The sequence below is a fragment of the Arvicola amphibius genome, chromosome 7, assembly GCF_903992535.2.
Source record: "Arvicola amphibius chromosome 7, mArvAmp1.2, whole genome shotgun sequence".
In the NCBI taxonomy this organism is placed as follows: Eukaryota; Metazoa; Chordata; class Mammalia; order Rodentia; family Cricetidae; genus Arvicola; species Arvicola amphibius.
In genome coordinates this window covers 70,673,083-70,693,535 of record NC_052053.1, presented here as the reverse complement: position 1 = coordinate 70,693,535, position 20,453 = coordinate 70,673,083, and the positions used below count along the sequence as shown (strand labels likewise).

At 45.5% G+C, this 20,453-nt stretch overlaps 1 protein-coding gene across 7 annotated transcripts in view; it reads left to right on the top strand.

The window, feature by feature from the left end:
- The window catches only part of Ppp2r5c (protein phosphatase 2 regulatory subunit B'gamma), a 127,676-nt gene that overhangs the window by 96,218 nt on the left and 11,005 nt on the right, over positions 1-20,453 (top strand). For 6 of the 7 annotated variants that reach the window (XM_038335887.2, XM_038335886.2, XM_038335888.2 and 3 more), the window contains 7 exons: positions 683-742; positions 2,378-2,486; positions 5,075-5,128; positions 9,601-9,771; positions 15,271-15,398; positions 16,366-16,467; positions 18,059-18,131. In XM_038335887.2, the coding sequence (XP_038191815.1) occupies positions 683-742; positions 2,378-2,486; positions 5,075-5,128; positions 9,601-9,771; positions 15,271-15,398; positions 16,366-16,467; positions 18,059-18,131 (697 nt within the window). Of the gene's footprint in view, positions 1-682; positions 743-2,377; positions 2,487-5,074; positions 5,129-9,600; positions 9,772-15,270; positions 15,399-16,365; positions 16,468-18,058; positions 18,132-18,551; positions 18,928-20,453 lie in introns of those variants that run through there. The other variant, XM_038335890.1, reaches the window with a different exon arrangement.

The following is a 20,453-nucleotide window of genomic DNA, read 5'->3' as shown; positions in this document are numbered from 1 at the left end:
TGCCAGGCTTGGTCCTAGTATCAGGAACACATTCACAGGAAGTCCTTGTCCTTGTCTGGAGGGAGACAAGCTGGCACAGAGAGTGGGGTGCATATTTCCAGAGCTCCCGTAGGAGCCTGTGTCGGGTATGATGGGCAGAGAGCGCTCAGAAGAGAAGTGGACTGCCCTTGGAACTGGTGTTGGGGAAGCAGGGACAGTATTCATAGGGAGGAGGGCAACATGGGTATTCAGAGAGGAGCCTCTAGCCATGGCAGGGAGTGTGCTGGAGATTGGAGGCTCATGTTGAAAAGCTACAAAGAAACAAGATGGATTAGAGGCTAGGATAGAAGTCTGGATAGATGTGAGCACAAGGCAGACAGCATGCAAACTACTGTAGCCTGAGACTGTTGGTCAGAGCACAGGTGTTGGCTGTGAAACTTCTTCAGCTTTCCTGGATACTTGAAATTTTTCAGAATAAAATGTTGGAAGAAATTGGGCTACACAGGCTGTCTGCCCTCAAGGGTATTCCGTTGTAGGCTTTCAGAGCTTTGTGGGCTCTGAAAGCACCTGAATATGTCCCTGAAAGGTGTCAGCACGGCACTGCTGGTTCTTCCTGTAGCCTTTGAATTTCCTTGTTCAGATCGCTGTAGTGTCTATAGCTTTTATTCAGGGTTCAGTGCTGATGACACATTATATGTTCCAGGTTTATTTATGAGACAGAGCATCACAATGGCATAGCAGAATTACTGGAAATACTGGGAAGGTAAGTTCCTGTCACTGACAGTGCATGGCTGCAGCTATAGCTGACACCAGATGATCTAACTCGTTGACTTTGACCCCTCCCAGAGCACAGCCATTCAAGCCAGGTCCTGAAAGGACGGAAAGAGAGTTTCACGTAAGGAGAAGGAAGGTTGATTAACTCACATATCAGAGTGCACAAACAACAGCTTCCGTCTTTGTGGCTCCATAGGCAGAGCCCTCTCCATATACCTTAATCTATTACTATGGAAACTATGGAATTTCAACTTTTTTCCCTCGAGTAGTGTTAAAAATAGTTACAGAAGAATGTTGGTATTACAAGCTTATTTGAAGAATAGATTATATACATGAGGTGTTGAGTAAATGGCTAGTATTTTAAATTGTCTCAACATGTTGACTTTTCATGTATGTATATATATATATATATATTATGATTCGATTTTTTTATCATCTTAAACTGAGTAAAGTTTTTACTTATTTTTTTAAATGGCCTGTAAATATAGTATAAGATTCCCTGACCCACTATTTCCCGAAAGATTTCATCTTGGAGTGGAGCTAAGAGGAAGGTCGACCTGGACAGTGCTCTCTCCAGTGCCTCGAGGGGAATCCATGGGCATTATTAGCACCTTAAAGTTCTGAGTTGCTCTAAAGTGAAGATACCTAGTATATATAGAATCTAGTGGTTCCCTACAGCCTCTGAACCTGTTGTCTTTGTGTGCCCCCCTCAACACACACACACACACACACACATAAGGAAACTGTTGTCTGGTAGATTTTGTCCCTCTCGAGTTGCTGCTAAAGATGTGATTTGAAAAAAATGGCTGTACCTAGGTTGGTCTGTCCCTCCTGGCATGGCTTACTTAGTATGGCTAAGGGTGCCTCTTCCCAGTCATATGACCTTGGGCAAGTTCCCTCTGTGAAATGGAAAGAAAGCTGAGTTTCCTTCTGGTGTTTCCCTCTGCCATGTATCAGGAGTGATGTGAACTGTGTTAAGTGTAAGTCTTCCCACACTGTCTTTTCAACCCTTCCTCTAACACAGGGTTCACCCAGGGTTCCCCTGCAGATGTGCTCATCACCCTTGGAGGGTACGGTGGCAGCATGACTGGAGGACCAAGTTACCATTGTTCTGACTCTGGCTCTGGGAAGCATTTGTTCTCTTTGTCTAAGCACAAAACCACACAGATAGGCCAGTTAATGTTCATTTGGTGCCCCTTCAGTGGCTCGCCTTTCCTGCAGATGAACAGCAGCCAGTCTGCACACAGGAGGTGAGAGTGGAGGGACACACCAGGTCACACGAGGATAATGATCTGGAATTACCCCCAGGAATGTAGACGTCTTACAGAAAAGTACTGGGTGGGAACACCTGGATCCCATCGTCGTCCCCCAGGCTGCTCAGTTCCCTGCTGTTTTCTTCCCCCTGTGCTGTAACTTAAGTCCCAATACAAAAAAGATGAAGTGGCTGTGCTCCTGGAGGCCTTTGTTGTAGCTTTTGTTCATTTCAGTGTCCTCTTTATTCTGAAATATTTCGCCCATTGGCTTTTCATGCTGAAAACAAAAACTGAAAGAACAAGATACCTGACTATACATATTTACATATTCCAGAATGTATAAATACTCAAGCTGAATTCTCTTTTCACAGTATAATTAATGGATTTGCCTTACCACTAAAGGAAGAGCACAAGATTTTCCTGTTAAAGGTGTTGCTGCCCTTGCACAAAGTGAAATCTCTGAGTGTCTACCATCCCCAGGTGAGGCCAGCTGAGCACAGCTGCACACCTCTGCGGTGGTCCAGCCATTTGTGGGAGTGATTCCTTTCCCGTATCACTGGGAGAGGGGTAGGGAGATGGCTTAGTTATATAAATGTTTGCCATCAAGTGTGAGGACCAGAGTTAAGATCCCTAGAACTCACATAAACGGCAGATAGCATGATGTGCTAGGCCACCTGTGCGTCCGGCTTTAGAAGGTAGAGGCAGAATCCCAGGAGCAAGCTGGCTAGCTAGACTGACAATGTAGCCAGCTCCTGGTTCAGTGAGAGAAGCATTGCCTCAATTATACAAGGTGGAAAGAATCGAGGAAAACACCCAATGTCGACTTCTGGCTTCCGTGTGTTCATACACATGAACGTTTGTAGCCTTGCACATGCACAAACATCACACAGATTTATGCATACACAAAAGAAAGAAGCTGGGTGGTGGTGGCACACCCTTTAATCCCAGCACTCAGGAGGCAGAGGCAGGCGGATTTTTGTGTGTTCTAGGACAGGCTCCAAAGCTATACAGAGAAACCGTGTCTCAAAAAAAAAAAAAAAGAGAGAGAGAGAGAGAGAAGGGCGGGGGGAGTTCAGGAAAATCTCTGGAATATAGATTGTATCGAGACAGGAGGTCTACTTTGAGAGGAAAAGAGGCTTCTTACAACATGATCTAAACCTAATGTCAAAGACGTATGACAACTTGTACAAACTGGATTTTTTTTAAACTGCAGCAATCTAACTGTAATTGTGCTGGAACCTTGGTTGCTGGTTCCTGACTAGTTTCTATCTGTCTGTATTTGAATCTGCTTTTCAATAGACAGAATTTGAGCTATGCTGAGTCTCAAAGGGTGGCCACTCTCATTTGCAGCCCATAATCCTTTACTCTTGGCTGCCACATGGCTGAACACAGAATAGGATGCCATATGTGTTAAGAACACATGGACAGAGGGATGGAGAGTTGGCTCAGCAGTTAAGAGCACTGGCTGTGCTTCCAGAGGCCCGAGTATGTTTCCCAGCACCTGTCGGGGTCCGGTGCTTGCCCAGACCCTAAGTTATTTCTCTCTGGACTGGACCCCAACATAAACTATCTCTCTTGACCGGCATGGAGGCGCAGGAGTAAAGACACAACTCACATGGCTTTATCAGAAGGGAGATTCTCCATGATCCCTCATGAAATCCTGAGTAAGTCTACATGCTGAAGAATTTCTCTTGTTTATTCTTCAAACAGCTTTTATACCAAAACATAAACTGAGTGGGAAAATCATTAGCATTCTGTTTCCTAGGTAACCAGGTGAATGGCTTTTAGTCACGTCCACATCTACCTGTGCTTGCTGTCACATCTTCCTGCTCTGTATGCTAGCTATCATATAGGCTGAATTAGCACCTCTTTTCAGGCATCCTCCAAATTACAGAGAAGGGGCAACATCCTGACCTTTTAGTTAGGGTAGCAACAGCCTGACTGGAAGGTTATGTGACCACTTCAGATACTTCAGATGGCTTTAGAGCCTGGCTGCTATACCATATAGAAATATGGACCTACAAGCACTCACAAGGCAGCTAACAACCATCTGTAATCTCTGTCCCAGTGGATTCTTTTCTGGCTGCTGTAAACACTGCATGCCCATGGTGCACAGTTACACATACTCATAAAATAACAAAACATAAAACAATTTTACACCCCCCCCCCACATACACACATGTGAGGGAGAAGAAGAGCACATGGAAGGGCTGTGGGTGTAGTAGGAGAGTACTTGTCACGTGCAAGGTCTTAGGTTCTGTTCCCAACACTGCAAGAAAACAAAGCCCAAAGATTCTTATCAAAGTTTATGGTTCATAACTATAATCTCAGCACTCTGGAATCTGAGGCAGGAAAATCATGAGTTTGAGGCCAACCTGGGCTGTATATCAAATTAATGTATATTAAAAATAAAATGGAGATTTCATTCTTGAGAGTTCCTTGGAAGTGGGTGGCATGGGATACATTACAGAGAGGACGTTCTTTCGTTAATTGAATAGCATTGGCTTCCTAGGAAATATCCACTTGTTGTGGGATAAGTATCACATGGCAGCAGGTTCAGTTGGCTTGTTGTCATATCCATTGTTGAACAAAAGCTGGCCATGGTGGTGCACACCTATAGTCTCAGGACTCTGAGACTGAGGCAGGAGGCTTGCAGCAAAACTATCTCAAGGGAAAATAAAGGATAAATAGCTCAGGAATTTCTGATAGGTTGCCAAAATAAAATTTTTTCCAGTTATTATATTACTTGTCCATTCTAATCATCAAAAATGCCATGTGCGCACACACATCCCTCATTCCACTTGATTTGTTGGTAGTGTCTGAAAATTTTCTCTGATTTTTATCGTTCTTGGGACTGAGCATAGCTATAAAATCTGTCAGAAGTCAATAGGGAAAGAATTATCTGTCCACTGAGCCTCAGCCCCAAAGGCGCCTCCCTGAAGTACCTCTCAGAGCATTACGGGTGTTAGTTGTGGCGGTCGTGCTCCCCAGGCTGGTGTTTGAGGTTGGTATAGAAGCATTTCTGTGCTGAAGTGGCTTGCTGACGCTCTCTCCCCCGTCCCTTCCAGCTGGCGTACTGCGTTGTGCAGTTTTTGGAGAAGGACAGCACCCTCACTGAACCAGTAAGTGCTCTCCCAGGCCCTGAGCACCCGGCATGCCGTGAGTGACACTGACAGAGGCTGAGCTCACTCCTGGGTTGGAAGTTTGAGTGTGGTAATTTGGCTGCAAGTTCCTTTACTGCAATAATGGTTTTCTGGAACAAGCTTGCCACCTTGTCTCTTACTGCTTGGCAACATGGCATCTGAGTAGCTGTGGACACCAGCCTGGGCCCAGTTCAGTCCTCCATATTTGACAGCACATGTCCTGACTCACACGCACTGAAGTGAGAGGCTAAGTCACTTGTGCTCGAGGATTCTTTCTGTTCTAGAAGTTTTTTCTAAGTTAGTGTTACTGTTTTACAATCACTGAGCAGCAAGTGAAGGCTAGGCTGCTGACTTTTGGGTTGGATTTCTAATTGGTATTTTATCTTTATCAAATTTTATTTTATTTTGGCTTGGTGGTGATGGCTCACACCTTTAATCCCAGCCCTTGGGAGGCAGAGGCTGGCAGATCTCTGTGAGTTATAGGCCAGCCTGGTCTACAAGAACTAGTTCCAGGACAAACTCCAAAGCAACATATAGAAACTCTGTCTCGAAACACCCCACCCCCCAAAAAAAATATATTTTATTTTATTCTTTTGGGTTTTTTGAGAGAGGTTTCACTGTGATGTGTAGCTCTGGCTCTCCTGGATCTTGCTTTGTAGACCAGACTGGCCTTGAACTCAGAGATCTGCCTGCCTCTGCTTCTTGAGTGCTGGGATTAAAGGTGTGCACCACCACCGCTAAACTATCTTTACTAATTATTTTTAAAATTTAATTCCTAGCATCTCCACTAAAAATCAGTCAAAAATGTAGCCAAGGTTAACAAAATCTGTCTTGTCAGATGTCAGCCAGAATAAGTATTTGAATTCACTTTTTAAAAATAAGCTAAGATACAGTTTATAGCCTATGCAGTTCATCTGTTTAAGGTATGTGGTTCAAGGCAGCTGTGGTAGCTCAGGAGACTGAGGTGGGTAGATTACCATGAGTTTGGGGTCAGCCTCAGCTGTATAGCAAGACCCTGTTTCAGAGAAAGAGGAGCTGGAGAGATGGCTCAGTCGTTAATAGCACTTGTTGCTCTTTCAGAGGCTCCTAGCACCCAGATGGTGGTTCCAGCTCCAGGGGATCAGACACTATATTCACAGTCTCTGCAGGCATTCACATGCATGAGCTATCATTCAGGTTTATTTGCCCAACACGCACACACAAACACACACACACAAGCACACACACACATACACACACACTCCTTTTAAAAGAAAAGGAATTCCACCTGCTGTCACTACTCCTTTTATAGTAAGAAATCAAAGACATAGAAAAGGTATACTGTTTCATCTCATGATTTTTGTGTGTGTCTGCTTCTCATATTCTTTGATAGCTAGAGAATTCACCAAGTGTTAATCCACCTTTGTCACAGACAGGCTTCTCCCACCAAAGCACCTCTGCCAGCTGGACCCTGTCCCAGCCTGACCCCAGGCGTATTTAGCCCAGCCTGACCGTTTCCTCAGCCATCTGCACAGAACTGCACTCAGGTGACAGTTCTGAAGTTTCTGTCCCACTAATGCAGTGTCATGACTGATGGGCAGCTTTGTGAGAGACAGCGAACATGCTGTGTCACATCAACATCAACTGCCAGCCTCTGGCAGGACCCTGCACAGACAAGCTACAAATCGCACACACCCGAGCTGTTGTTTGATAGTTCCTGTAGAGATGACAGAACATCACTGTCCAGCTACAGAGAGCAGAGCTTGTCTTCAGTATATGCAAAGCCTCCGGGCTCATCTAGCAAATGTCTTCCTTTGAAATGCCCATTTTATGAAAATGCAAGGCCATTGTGTCTGACTTAGTGGTGGACACTTGTTAAGATGCAAGTGTGGACTGGGAAGGAGTGTGTTCACTCAGCACACAGAGACCTGCTTTGCTGCCCTGGGGCTCCTGGTTGCCATATGGAACTGCTTTAAATATAAGTCATGTCAGTTACTGCAGTCAAATTCCCAATAAAAGATGACTTAGGGGAAGGTTGAGTCTGACTCATGGTATGAGAGCACAGCAGCGCTGGGGCTGCAGAGCATGTAGCTTAGACTCCTTGGTCCCGGCAGTCAGGAAGCAGAAAACAGGGAAGGCCAGAACCAGCTGCCCTCCTTTCTCGATTGCTACTCAGTCTAGGACCCAAGCCCCTAGTGTGGTGTCACCAGCACACAGGCAAGTCTTCCCTCCAGTTAGTCCTCTGGAAAAGTCCAAAGAGACAAACCCTCATGTGCCTCATTAATGCCTTACGTGTTCCTTAAACCAGTTAAACTGACAGTGGAAATTGCCCGTCACAATGTTCCACTTCAAAGATTGCAGCCTATGAAGGGCATTAGCTGACTGTATAATTGATACTTTTCGTGTACTCCAGCGTGTCCTGGGCACATTAGACATATTTACTATTTACTTCGTTGCCAGGATAGAGGCTCGTGGGAGATTTTATACAACTGTGTCTTTTTTTGCCTGTCTGTCTCCGTCAGCTAATAGAATGTCCCGCCGTCTTGGCAGCCAGTACTTTGCTCCTAGGCAAGGACAGGCTCCCCAGGACTCAAGGCAGGACTCCTGGCATGCTTCCCCCACCCCACGAAGGGACCATGCCGTGAACCTGGAGCCTAAAGCTGCTGTTGTCTAGCCTTATACTGCCTGGAATGCACTCCTTCTGCAGAGTCCTGCCCCCCACATACAGCCCAGAAGATTGGGTGCTGCTCACAGTAGTGAGATCCCAAAGATCAGGAAAAGTCCAGGGTGATTCAAGAACTATGAGTTTTCCAGCAGATCAGTTCAAATTGGTGGTACTGTGTAGCTCCTGCATGGCTTTAAAACCACTGACATGCTGGGCGGTGGTGGTGCATTCCTTAAATCCCAGTACTCAGGAGGCAGAGGCAGGTGGATCTCCGAGTTCCAGGACAACCTGGAGCTACAGAACAAGTTCCAGGATAGCCGGACTACCTAAGAAACCCTGTCTCGGGAAAACCAATGAATAAATATAACATACATACATACATACATATTAAAACTTTAAAAATTAAACCAAGTTTTTAAACAGTATGAACTGTTTGCTTATTTCTCTTTAAGAATTTCTTTTTGTGGGTCATTAAGGTAGCTCGGTGGATAAAGTGTTTGATGCTAAGATTGACAGCATGGGTTCAGTTCCTGGGGCCCATATGGTGAAAGGGAGAACCAGTTCCTGCAGGCTTCCTTCTGACATTCACACATAAAATAAACGTGATGAAAAGGAACTTTTATATATATATATATGGATGGCTTCATGGAGTGCATTGTTTAGACTGGAGCATTAAAGGGGAATGCTAACACTGTCAAATCTGGGCCACAAGCCCCGACTCCAAGAAAGCATGCAACAAGGCATGCTTACTTTGGAAAAGGAGTGCTCTCTTCACAGCCTTGGCTTTGCAAGTTGTGTTGCGATTTCTTGAATCCTCAACCAACAGGAAACTTAAACCAGATCCCAGGGTGAGGGCTTCCTTTCCCATGTCTCTTTAGTTTTTCATCTTTCAGCCTGCCTCACAGACAGGGCCTCACAGCTGCTTCAGAGGGACAAGTTGTACCTGTCCAGTTGCATGTGCAGGGGTGTGTGCATGCACAGTATGTACACACGTGTCCTTACGACAATGCACCTGCTGGTATTCATTGTACTTATTCGAACTAAAGTAGCGAAACTCTAAAACTAGTTAATCTTCATTGACTCAAATCCAGTGTTTTCTGCTGGTATAATCTGGTAAGACATTTTGAAAGTATAAAAGGATATTTTTAAAGTTTCCCAGCAGACACTATAGCTGTCTGACCTAGGCAAAGAGAGTAATGTTCAGTAGCCACAGACTAGGAAAGCACTGTGACCTCATAGCATTCAATCTCTGGTTCAGACTAAATAGTATTGCTCCCCATCAAGGCCATGGCTGCCATGTGCTTCCTTCTGACCGAGCACTCGTTCTTAAGCTCCAGGTAATCACACAGAGCATCATGACCCCAGCTCAGGTCCAGCACCTACAGTGAATGCAAACTTACATCTGCCTCACTGACAAACCTTTTTTGGTATATTTTAACAAAATTGGAAACAGTGTATGTGTGTGTGTGCGCGTGCATGCGCATGCACATATACATATTCACAAATAGTTAACTTGAGAAGTGGATTGTGCATATGTGTGAATGTTGCTAACAGTGTCAGAACTGCCTATTTCCACACTAGAACACAGTCTGTATGGTCTCCACTGATGATCGGTGGGGGAGTGGGCCACATTAAGCAGATATTAAAATGTGTAAAACTAGACTGTTAATGAAAGAAAAGCATGCTAGTGCTGGTTCTTAGCATTGTCTCCTGTGTTACTTTGCAGTGGGGACATCTAATGGAAGCACAGACATCTTCCTCTTGGGCATCTCAGGGCATCACTTCATTCGCCGCTCTTGTTTTATAGGTGGTAATGGCACTTCTCAAATACTGGCCAAAGACTCACAGTCCAAAAGAAGTAATGTTCTTAAATGAATTAGAAGAAATTCTAGACGTAATTGAACCATCAGAATTTGTGAAGATCATGGAGCCTCTTTTTCGACAGTTAGCCAAGTGTGTTTCCAGCCCTCACTTCCAGGTGTGTATGCAGATTTGGGTGATGGGTCAGGTGCTCCTGTTAAATGACGTTCTCTGTGTGAAGCTGCGTATACCCTGGTTCTGCTGTGATCTAAGGGTGAAATTCAAATTTTTTACTTGACATGTACTTCAAAATTATATGCTTAAATTTGAGCCAGGCAGGATGACTTGTTCCAGTCATCCCAGTACTTGGGAAGCTAAGGCAGGAGAATTGCTACAAGTTGAGATCAGCCTGGGCTATAGAGAGACCCTGTCCCACCCCAACACACACACAAAAAAAATTTTTCTGTGTAATTTCAATTCTGACCCCTGTTCTCATCACTGAAAGTATATTCTTAGCAAGCATGATTGGCAGCATTGTCTATAAAGCTCTGCATTCAGGTGTGACATGCTGCCGGGTTCATAGGGCCTTATTTATCATAATTGAGTTGTCAAAGTCATGAGAATAACTCAACAATAAGAACCTTCAACTCTGAAAATCTCTCCCTTCATACGTGCTTCTTTTCTTGCATGTAAGTTTATATCTCGTTACATCTTTTAAAAAATAGTATTCTGATTTTTCTTACTACCATAATCTTGTCTGGGAGGCTAGTGTCCATCACTCACTTTCTACTCTTGAGTTCTCCGAGCTGCTTGGCTTTCCTCCCCTTCCAGCTGCTGTGTATGGTATGTTCATTACCAGCATGGTAAAGATGTAACAATCCGCAGAACCTTGGGCTCCAGGAAGCTGGAAGTCATAACCACTTAGGCACCATGCAGCTGAGGACTCAGGACTTCATGAAGGGACCAACAGTCCTGAGAGATTTCTGGGGTTCCTGATTCTCTCCATATTGAGGATCTTCCATGCAAGCCTTTGCCGAGTTAGGAAAGAGTTAGGGCCAAGTTAGGAATCATTGGGACTAGCAACACTGAGACAAGAAAGCCTGATAGATCTGCTCGGGGAGTGTGGTAGCCACCAGCCACCATGCAGAAAGGCCAGGTTTGCTTCTGCTGAAGAGGAACCTCTAGTACAGTCTCTCCTGTTGCACACAGCTGAGCTACTGTTATTGTAGACATCCACGGGCATTTTATAGTTGAACTAGAACAGGAAAATTCTGTTTCCAAAGCTTGGAGTGAGCAGTTTTTACAAAGGAGCACCAGTGTTTAAAACTATCTGGATCTCCCCATCCCCACCTCAGGCCACTGGCCAAGGTACAGGTGTCAGAACCTCAGGAAGAGTCAGAGACACCAGGAGTGTTTGGGAACCTGAACCTCCCCAGTGACAGAAAAATGCCTAACCATATGGAAACCTAGTTTATAAGAGGTGTTGGAGGCAGGGGATATAGAGTTTAACTGGACTATCTCTACACAGGGAGATAATACTTCTCCCAGAAAACACTGACCATAGGGTAGAACATACTACTATCATTTTGCTAAACTGATAGTATTTAGCTGACTTCTAAATACTTAGCCTTATATCCTTAGGTCATCCCAGCTCACACCCTCATCAAAGAAGCTGCTTTTTGCAGTGGACAGAGGCTAACACAAAACCGCAAATGATCAAAGTGCAGAGAATAGGTGACTGGGGTGCTTGCTATCATATCCATATCGTGTCACCTTCCTCCAGGGCTCAGGGAATGTCACAGAAGAAGTGGGAAGATGTAGGAGTCAGAGGACGGGGACACCTGCTTGGAACAGTGTGTCTGGACAAGCTGTGGTTGCCACACAAGTCCTGCCCAGGCCAATATAGCCAATATTCCCGTATGGGTGGAGGCGTGGTTCACAAGGCCCCACTTACTGTTTAAAAGTTGCAGATAGTCAACAGCTTCAGGGAAAGGAGTCAGCTTTCTCAAGGAGTATATCCCCTAGTAGATTATTGCTACTACAATGGACAGCCTTCTACTCGTGTGCATGTGGGCAACACTGATTGGACTCCCCAAGTTTTATATACATATTTGTATATGCTATTGATATCTTTTTAAATCTTTTGAGACAGGCTCTTACTTTGTAGCCCAAACTGACCTCAAATTCATCCTCCTGCCTCAGATTTCCAAGTGTTAAGATTACTGGTGCATGCTACCATAAAATTTTCATGTAGGAAGAAAGCCCATGGGTGGGAAGGTCGTATGCAAGGCATTGACTTTGTTTAGTGGGGCACAGTTGAGTGATTCAGGCCTGCTCGCCCCAGCTGTGCACAGGGGCCATTCCTCCCATAAGCAATCCTGTCAAGAGCAAAGTATTTAGGAACACCAAGACAGTCCGCTCCAGAGATACACAGGCACCTGTGCTGGTGATTGTGACTAAAGGATTGCAGGGTTTGGCCACCCTCATTTTCCATTGGTAACCGGCCTAGCAGCCCTCATTCACTGCCAAGACACTTTGCTCTTTCTTGTAGGGGCCTCCCCCATTTCTTCCTTCTTAATAGACCCAGGTCAATACCATGTACATTCTAGAATCTTCCAGAAACATGTGGCTAGTTCTTAATATTTAGATGTATTTTTCTATGCATTTTTTTTTTTTCGCACACACCCCTTGCCTCCCCTGGCCATCTTGGTAGCTTTTCTTGGTGGAGTTTGTCCTGCACCTCAAGCAGGGAAATGGTGGCTGTAGAAGAGACAACATTTTTGGAGTCAGTCAACTCTACACTCAAACTTGTTGTGAAAAATAGAAAGGGGCCAGTGAAATGGCTCATTAGATCAAGGTGCCTGTTGCCAAGCCTGATAATCTGAGTTGAATACCTGGGCTCTACATGGTGAAAAGAGAGAACCAACTTCTCAAAGTTGTCCTCTGACCACACACACACTCTGGTATGCACATGCCTCCACCTCTGCCACCCCCCCCCCCCACACACACACACAATCAATAAAGTCAAAAGTACATGTGGGTACATGTGTTGGTACAAAGCAACTCTGAAGATGAGTAGACCGGACAGAATGAGTTGTACGTCCCCATCAAGGGCCCTGTGCTGAGGAAATCTGAAATGGAGTACTGTGCCACTTGGTCAAAAGCCAGCACCTGGCAGTATGGTGGCAGTACTACTGAACTGGGAAGGACATGCAGAGGTCCTGAGTGTGCATGGGCTGCTGCTGAGCCAGGAGACTGACATCATTGGAAACATGGCAGAGTAAACTGAAAGTTCTGTTTAATCAAACTGCCAGAGCTCGTTTCAAACAACTAAATGCAGTAGTTAATCCCTGAACTGAGGCAGGAGGGTCACAAGTTCCAGACTACTGTTTTTCAAGGAGAAAAAAAGAATGTGTTAAAAGCTAAAACAGAATTTATAATTTGAGCCTTTAAGCACCCTGTCTTCTGTTTTCTAATGTGCAGTCTTGAAATAGTATATCAAAAAATATTTATTGATAGATAAGTGTTCTCTCTAGTCTCTATGAGTTCAAGGCCAGCCTGGGCTATATCGAGCCCTAGCCAATCAGGGCAGCACAGACACCCCCCCATCTCAAAAATAAAGGAAAGAAAGAGAAGAAGGTGTTGAGGCCAGCAAGATGGCCTCTCCAGTAAAGGTGCTTGCCTTGCAAGCCTGGTGGCCTGACTTCAATATCAGAACCCATGTGACAGTGGGGAAAGAGAATGGACTCAGAGTTAGCCTTTACCATAGCACATGCTCTCGTGTATATGCACAATGCACATACAGTAAATTAAAATACAGAGCCGGCAAGATGGCTCGGCAGGGAAAGGTGCTTGCCACCAAACCTGACAATCAGTTTGATCCCTAGGACCCACATACTGAAGGGAGATAACCAACCCCTCCATATTGTTTTATGGGCTACAGTTATGCCATACCACAGACATATACACACATAATAGATAAATGTAATTTTGTAAAAAATAGTAATACAGGTAAGGTGTTGGTCAGACATGATGGTACACCTATAATCCTTACACTTGGGAGGCAAAGGTGGGAAGTTTATAAACTTGAGTTTGGCCTGACCTACGTGGTTTAAAAAAAAAAAAGATGAAAGCATAGAAGGTCTTGAAGTCTTAAACAAGAATTACCTGCCGTTCACGGTCGTACGCACCTTTTTTTCCAGCACGTCAAAGGCTCAGGCAAGAGACTCAGCATGAGCGATAGTGAGACATCCCAAAACTGTGTGTATGCGCGTGCACATGTATGTTTTACATTTTTTATGGGCACAGACGGAGAGAAGTGTGTGCCACAGAATGTAAGTGGGAGAGTTGGTTCCAGACATCAAACTAAGGTCATCAAGTTTGGTCACAAGTCTGCCCCATCCATTTTACGTGTTCTGTATTTCTGTATGTGCCTTTTTGTTCCCATTTACAAAGCTCACCTCTCCTCACCTCCTCCTGAACCCTCCACAGCTGCCTCTTCCTGCCCCACCCATTCACTCAAGGCTTCTGATGGCAGAACTGTAGTCCTGCTCCCCTCTGCGCGTCTGAGCGTGGCCACTACACTGCACTCTGGCCGAGCTTATGGAGCGGTTACAGCTCTGCCTGAGGACTGTGTGCTGGACAGCACTGACCACATGCCCTGGTGGCTTTGTGAAGTCTGGCGCTTGCGTGTACTTGTCAGCAGTCAGGGCAGAGGCATGGACAACAGCATATCTGGTGCTTATCCTGGCTTTCTTGCTCTCTGTAATGGGAACTAGTGGTAACTAATATAAAAGACACACACACACACACACACACACACACACACACACACACACACTGGCTTCCCAATTTACCCAAAATGAGGGCCAGCTGGCTCACAGACCCTGTGATATGGCTCTGCAGCCCTGGCAGCTGCTGTCCCTCTGACTGACACAGGATCTGCCTTAGATACAGCCTCCACGCTGACAAACAGCCCTCTTGCCTCTGACTACCCTTGTCACCTCTAGTAAATCAGTTATCATCTCTGTTTTCTACTCCCCAGCCAAATGTGTGCTCTGCGTCAGTATCTGTACTAAGTGGGTGATTCGCACACTAGAGACGAGTTGGAGTGAGTGGCTACGGATGGGCCTCCAGAGGTGGCTTATCAGTAACGTGCCCATTGCACAAACTTGAGGACCTGAGTTTGGATCATCTGACCACACCTATTATCACAGCACTGAGGGGCTAGAAATAAGAGGGTGTTGCCAGCCAGCCCTGCCAAATTGGGGAGCTCCAAGTTTAGTGAGAGACCCTGTCTCAAAAGATAAAGTGGAGAGCAACTTGGAAGACACCCAGTGGCTTCTGTGTGTGTGTGCGCGCACACATGTGCTCACACACATACACTACAGACTTAATGCATTCATGCACACACACGTTGGACTTAGTGTGGCAGCCACCCTGGTGTCTCATATGAATGTTTATCGAGTAATTGGAAAAGTGAACGAGAGTGTTGACTTCTTGATACGTAAGTTATCTTTTGCCTCTTCATTGACTGTACAACATCACAATCTAGGCTATTTAGAATTGATGAAAATTGTCTGGTCCAGCATAACTTACTCTACTCACAAGTTTAACAGTAAGAATGTCTGTCTCCTGTCTTTGTGCAGATGATCCACATTTCTGCCCCTTCTTCCAGGTGGCCGAGCGGGCGCTGTATTACTGGAACAATGAGTACATCATGAGTTTAATTAGTGACAACGCAGCGAAGATCCTGCCCATCATGTTTCCATCCCTGTACCGCAACTCGAAGACTCACTGGAACAAGTAGGAACCGGCAGCCCATCCGCTTCCTGTTTTTTTAAGTAGCACGTGCCATGATAGCTATCACTGCAGTTAGAGCTGAAATCTAAACTCACCATCAGCTTTCATAATGAACATCAGTTTCTTTGTGACTCTTTAAGTTAAGCAGCAGTGTTCATTGTCTCTGTGGCCTGTCGTTGGCCTCCTTACCCCATGCCAAACCAGTACAGAGGCCTGTTTGTCTGCACCCAGTTCCCTGCTGGTCTCAACAGTAGCACCTTCCAGGCCTCTCCTAGAGCCTCCAGGGGAGTTTGAATGCCACTGCAAATTTCATAGGATCAGTCCTGCCAGAACATGGTAGGGCACGTCATTCCTTTAAGTCCCACGACACATCCGGGAGCCCATGGGTTAAACTCCAGGGCTGCCCTGCCGTGGACATTACCCAAGGATGAAAGAGAAGAGCAGGTGGCTTATGTGACTGAGGAGTGTTCTGTCTCCTCCCTTTCATTTCACTTCATGAGGGCAAAAAAATTAGCTCACCCAATGAAAGCTCTTGATGCCTTGCAAGGCGCTCCATCTGGATGCCAGATGTGTTGGATGCTGAGCTGCACACTCAGCGTTAGCCAGATGTGAACCCCGGAGCTTTTCTTTCCTCTGTGGAGCACCATAAATACAGTCAGTCTTCAGTTGCTGCCATCTGAATAATTTACCTGCAATTCTTTTTTCTATTTGGTCTCCAGGTAAAGTGACTTTGGCTGCTGTTACCAGGAAGGTGACCTTCCTGGCCGGGCAGGTGCCTCCAGGCCCTGACTGGGAAAACAGATAGAGAAAGAGCTGGCAGATTGCATTAGAACCTAGTGAACTTGTTGTGGGCAGGACTTCAGAAATAAGGGAGACTTGGCGGTTTAGAGGGGAAGGGGAAATGGCAGGAGGTAGGAGAGGGATGAGAAGGGTCCCGTGCTGGCATTTCACTGTGGCCCTCACTCTGCAGGACAATACACGGCTTGATATACAACGCCCTGAAACTCTTCATGGAGATGAACCAAAAACTCTTTGATGACTGTACCCAGCAGTTCAAAGCAGAGAAACTGAAGTAAGTGCTCCTCACCCGGGTTCCAGGGTGGGCGTTTATTGTTTTCCATGCTCCTTAATATCCCACCATTGTCTGCCACCACCATTGTTTGTCCTACAGAGTTATTCTTCATTTTGAGCTTTTAAAAAGAAACCCTGTTCTGCTCTTGTTTAGGAAGCAAGGTAAAGGTTGATGGTAGCCTATTACCAAAGAGCATGTGTCTAACACCAGGGTCCTCACCCTTCCACTAGCTGAGTCGTCTTGGCCTTTTTCATGGTGCTGCTTCTGTGCACCTGAGGACTTGGCAGAGACTGCCTAGATGTCCAGGTGCTCTGTCCCTAGGCTGGGCACATAGTCCTGTGGCTGATTTGTAATGACTGGCTGGCAGGATGGCTCGGTTCCTTATGTCTGATAACTTGAGCTCAGAACCTGTATGAAAGCAGGAGAGCGTGGGCTCCACAGCATTGCCCTCTGACCTCCACACTCATGCCGTGTTCTATACAAGCTGATAGTTCTGACTCCGTCTGTTTCCCAAGTCAGGGCTTGCAGGTACCTACCCACACCCAAGTAATAATAGTGCATCTTACTTATTTACTTAAATAAGTCACTTTTCAGGCCAGGCGTGGCAGCACAAGTCCATCACCCCAACATTCTGGAGGCTGAGGCAGGAAGAGTACTATAAGGTTCAAGGTCACCTTAGCTATATAGTGAGACCTTGTCCTTTTGAAGAAAAAGAAAAAAAGTAAAATAAAATCACCCTTCCAAACCCAGTGTGAACTGTTGGCAGATTTTAGTTCCGCTTGCCACGTAAAAGTGACTGAGTTAGAGAAACTACAGGTGTCTGTCTAGCCAACCACCATTTCTTTGTTCCTTAGATGATGTATGAGTCTTGGCTGCATATCAGGCTCTGTTTTGGTGTCTGATAATAAGGTAGTGAATGCAGCAAATCCCGTGCCGTCACAGGCTGGGTGGAGTGAAATGCAGAGTGCGTGTCAGTGAAGCATAGTGTAGCAGGGCTGCGCCAGATCAGGTCTCAGCCCTCGAGGGCAGAGTGCACATGGCTAAAGCCAGTGTGATGTAAGTGTCTAAGAAAGAGCTCTCGGGTGTCCCCTCCACTCCTAAGAGAGTCACAGTGCTCCAGAAGTTGCCTGTGGTAGGGTTTTGTTTTTTTTTTTTTCCTCAAAACAGTGGCCTAAATTCAGTGCCTCTAATGATGGTGTCAGAAGCAACCCTGGTCTCCCTTGGGATACTGGCACCACTGGGGTGCTGGCTGTGGCTTCCTTGGCTCTTCTGCAGACCCACCTGCCAGTGGGTATAAAAACAGCCAGCCGGCCAGGCTAGGAACCTACTTGCAGGAGATAGGGTGTGTTTTAAATTATTGTTTAATATTTAACTTTTTTACTTTTTAAAATCTTTATTCTAACTCTTGGCCAGTTTTTAGGTTTGGTTTCTTTCATGTCGCATGGGTTGAGAGCCACAGTAAAAGACATGGAATAAAACCAGAAAGGCCCTGGAAAATGTGGTTGTGTGGCTAACATCTCCAAGCTTTCACCCCCTATCCTGCCTGAATGCAAGTCTTCTCTAATACAAATGACGTTTTACTGTTTTTCAGAGAGAAGCTAAAAATGAAAGAGCGAGAAGAAGCATGGGTTAAAATAGAAAATCTAGCCAAAGCGAATCCCCAGGTACTAAAAAAGAGAGTAACACGGGAGTGTTGAGGCGTTGCTTGAATGTTTGATGAAATAGGATCTGGCCCCACCCCAGGAGGGGAGGCCATCGTCACTAACACTGTATGTGCAAATGTCCACAATAAAACACTTTCCAACTTTGTAACCTTCCTCTTGTATAAGTACTTATTTGCCACACAGAATTTTTACCACAAAATCGACTTTTTTCTCTTCTTTTTAAAAGTAAGATATGATGTGGTAAAAAGAAAATGAGGATGTAACCTCTTAAAACTGTAATGTCCTTTCTTGCTCAAATGTCATAAATGCTGTCGCTTGAACCAGATTTCTCTTTTTTATTCTCATACCTGAAACAGATGAAGTATGCTGATAAACTAACTGACTTCCGCCCTGCTCACACTAACCTTTCCTCTACCCTAGCTGATGCCCGTATGCTCTCGCCAGGTGAAGCGAGACACAAACGGTCAGCAGCCTCCATCCAATGTTAGCTCTTAGGCTGCCAGAGCCTGGGACAGCTTTGCAGTCGTGGTCCTGGTGTTGTGTCTGCCGGACTGAATGATCGGTGATACCGGGGTGTTTCTCCTTGCTCTGTGTATGTCTGGTTCTATCGGTCACTTGATGAAATGTCTGACCTTCCACACTAAGATCTCTCAGGCTTCTCTCAGCTCTCCAGGGAAGAAAATGTTTTACTTAACCGTGTATTTCTTTTTGGTGAGAAGTGTGTATAAATTATTATATAAGTTGGATGTGGGTTTTTTAATCTTTGTCATTTAATAAAAACGATCCATGAAGATAACAGTGTGTACTTTCCTATAAAGCAACATGCTGACCTGCATCCCAGCAATGAAAAGAGACTTAATGGCAGTCTGTTACAGGTTTGTGGTTCCACCTAGGACAAATAGCCCGCATTTCCCAGCCTTACTGTCCATGCTACAGAGAAGTTCTTCTAAGGCCTGTAGCTTATTTATAGAGATCTGCGTTTATGGGTTAGGTTTATGTTTTGAAAGTGAGGTTGAAGTACTGATAGTTGTAAAACGTGGGAAAAGCATATGTGGACAGGCTTAGGTGGTTCAGCCCTGCTGACATTGCCCTGAGGATCTTGATTTGTTTGGAAGGTTTTATTTAGCTAAGGAGTGAAGAGCCTTGGAAAGTGTGCTTTGTCTAGAATATGGAAATAATCTGTTGGGGAAAAAAAACTGCCTAAAACTTCTTCATACAAACTAAGAGCTGGTTGTTGTGTCAACATGTGGCCTGGGGTCACCACTGCCTTGCAGCAAAGATTCCTGGTTTATCCCCTTTCATGGCTCTTTAAACTGTCTGTGGTGATACCATACCTGTGGTGGGTTTGGCATTGAAGCTCTGGTGACCTCCCTTCCCACTGTCCTCACCCCCATCTCTGTGTGGAGCCATCTGTGACAGTCATCGAGAGTCTTGTCCACATGCCCAGCCCCGTGACACAGTGTTTCTAAAGTGGAAAATACTTCATGTGCTAAGACCTCAGAGCTGAAAGTATAGCCTTGGAACTCACTCTCTTGAGAAAAGTTAGTACTAACTAATTTCCGGTCTGTACTTGTTACTACAGGGTTCAGTGTGGTGTTGGATATGTGGGTTCTTGAGCTGTTTTCATATCAACCTTGGTGAGATTGAACATGCAGCTTCACCATCCAAAGGAAGGTTACCAGTAATTCAGTGTGTTCACTGGCTTCCCGAAGCAACCCCTTGTTTCTGCAAGCCAAGCAAGTGTCTCATGCCCTAGACAGGCTGGTGGAGAAGGAATCTGGAAACTGGCCTAAAAGACATTGTTTTAGCAGCTGTGGCTCTTCCCTGTGTTTTCTATGCCATATGCTTTGGGTGGAATTCTAAAACACTGGTCATTTCCAACAATGGTGTGTTTCTTTTAATCCACCACCTAAATAAATAGACTCTAGAGCATCTTATTGCTCGTCCCCCACCCCCAGCAGGGATGTCTTGTGAGCGCAGCTGGGCCACTGTGGCAAGGGATCGTGCCTCAGGTCCTCTGCCTTCTATGGAGGCCTGTGCATTCTCATCCTCCGTGAGCCGCTGCCTCTTGAGTTCCTATGGTCTTTGTGGAAAGCCTGCCTGTGCCTACTGGGAGTGAGCTTCATCTGCTGTGAACCAGCACAGCCCATGAGCACAGAATCCTTTCCACGGCTCGTGCAACTCCTGTGGGAAACACTGGCTTTATCCTGGAGTATCAAGATGAAGCCTCTGCTTTAGCACGGCCCCCAGTAGTGTGTCAGGTAGACTTCCATTACTTTCTCTTCCTCCCCACCTGCCTCTGAGCGCCTTGAGGACGAGGTG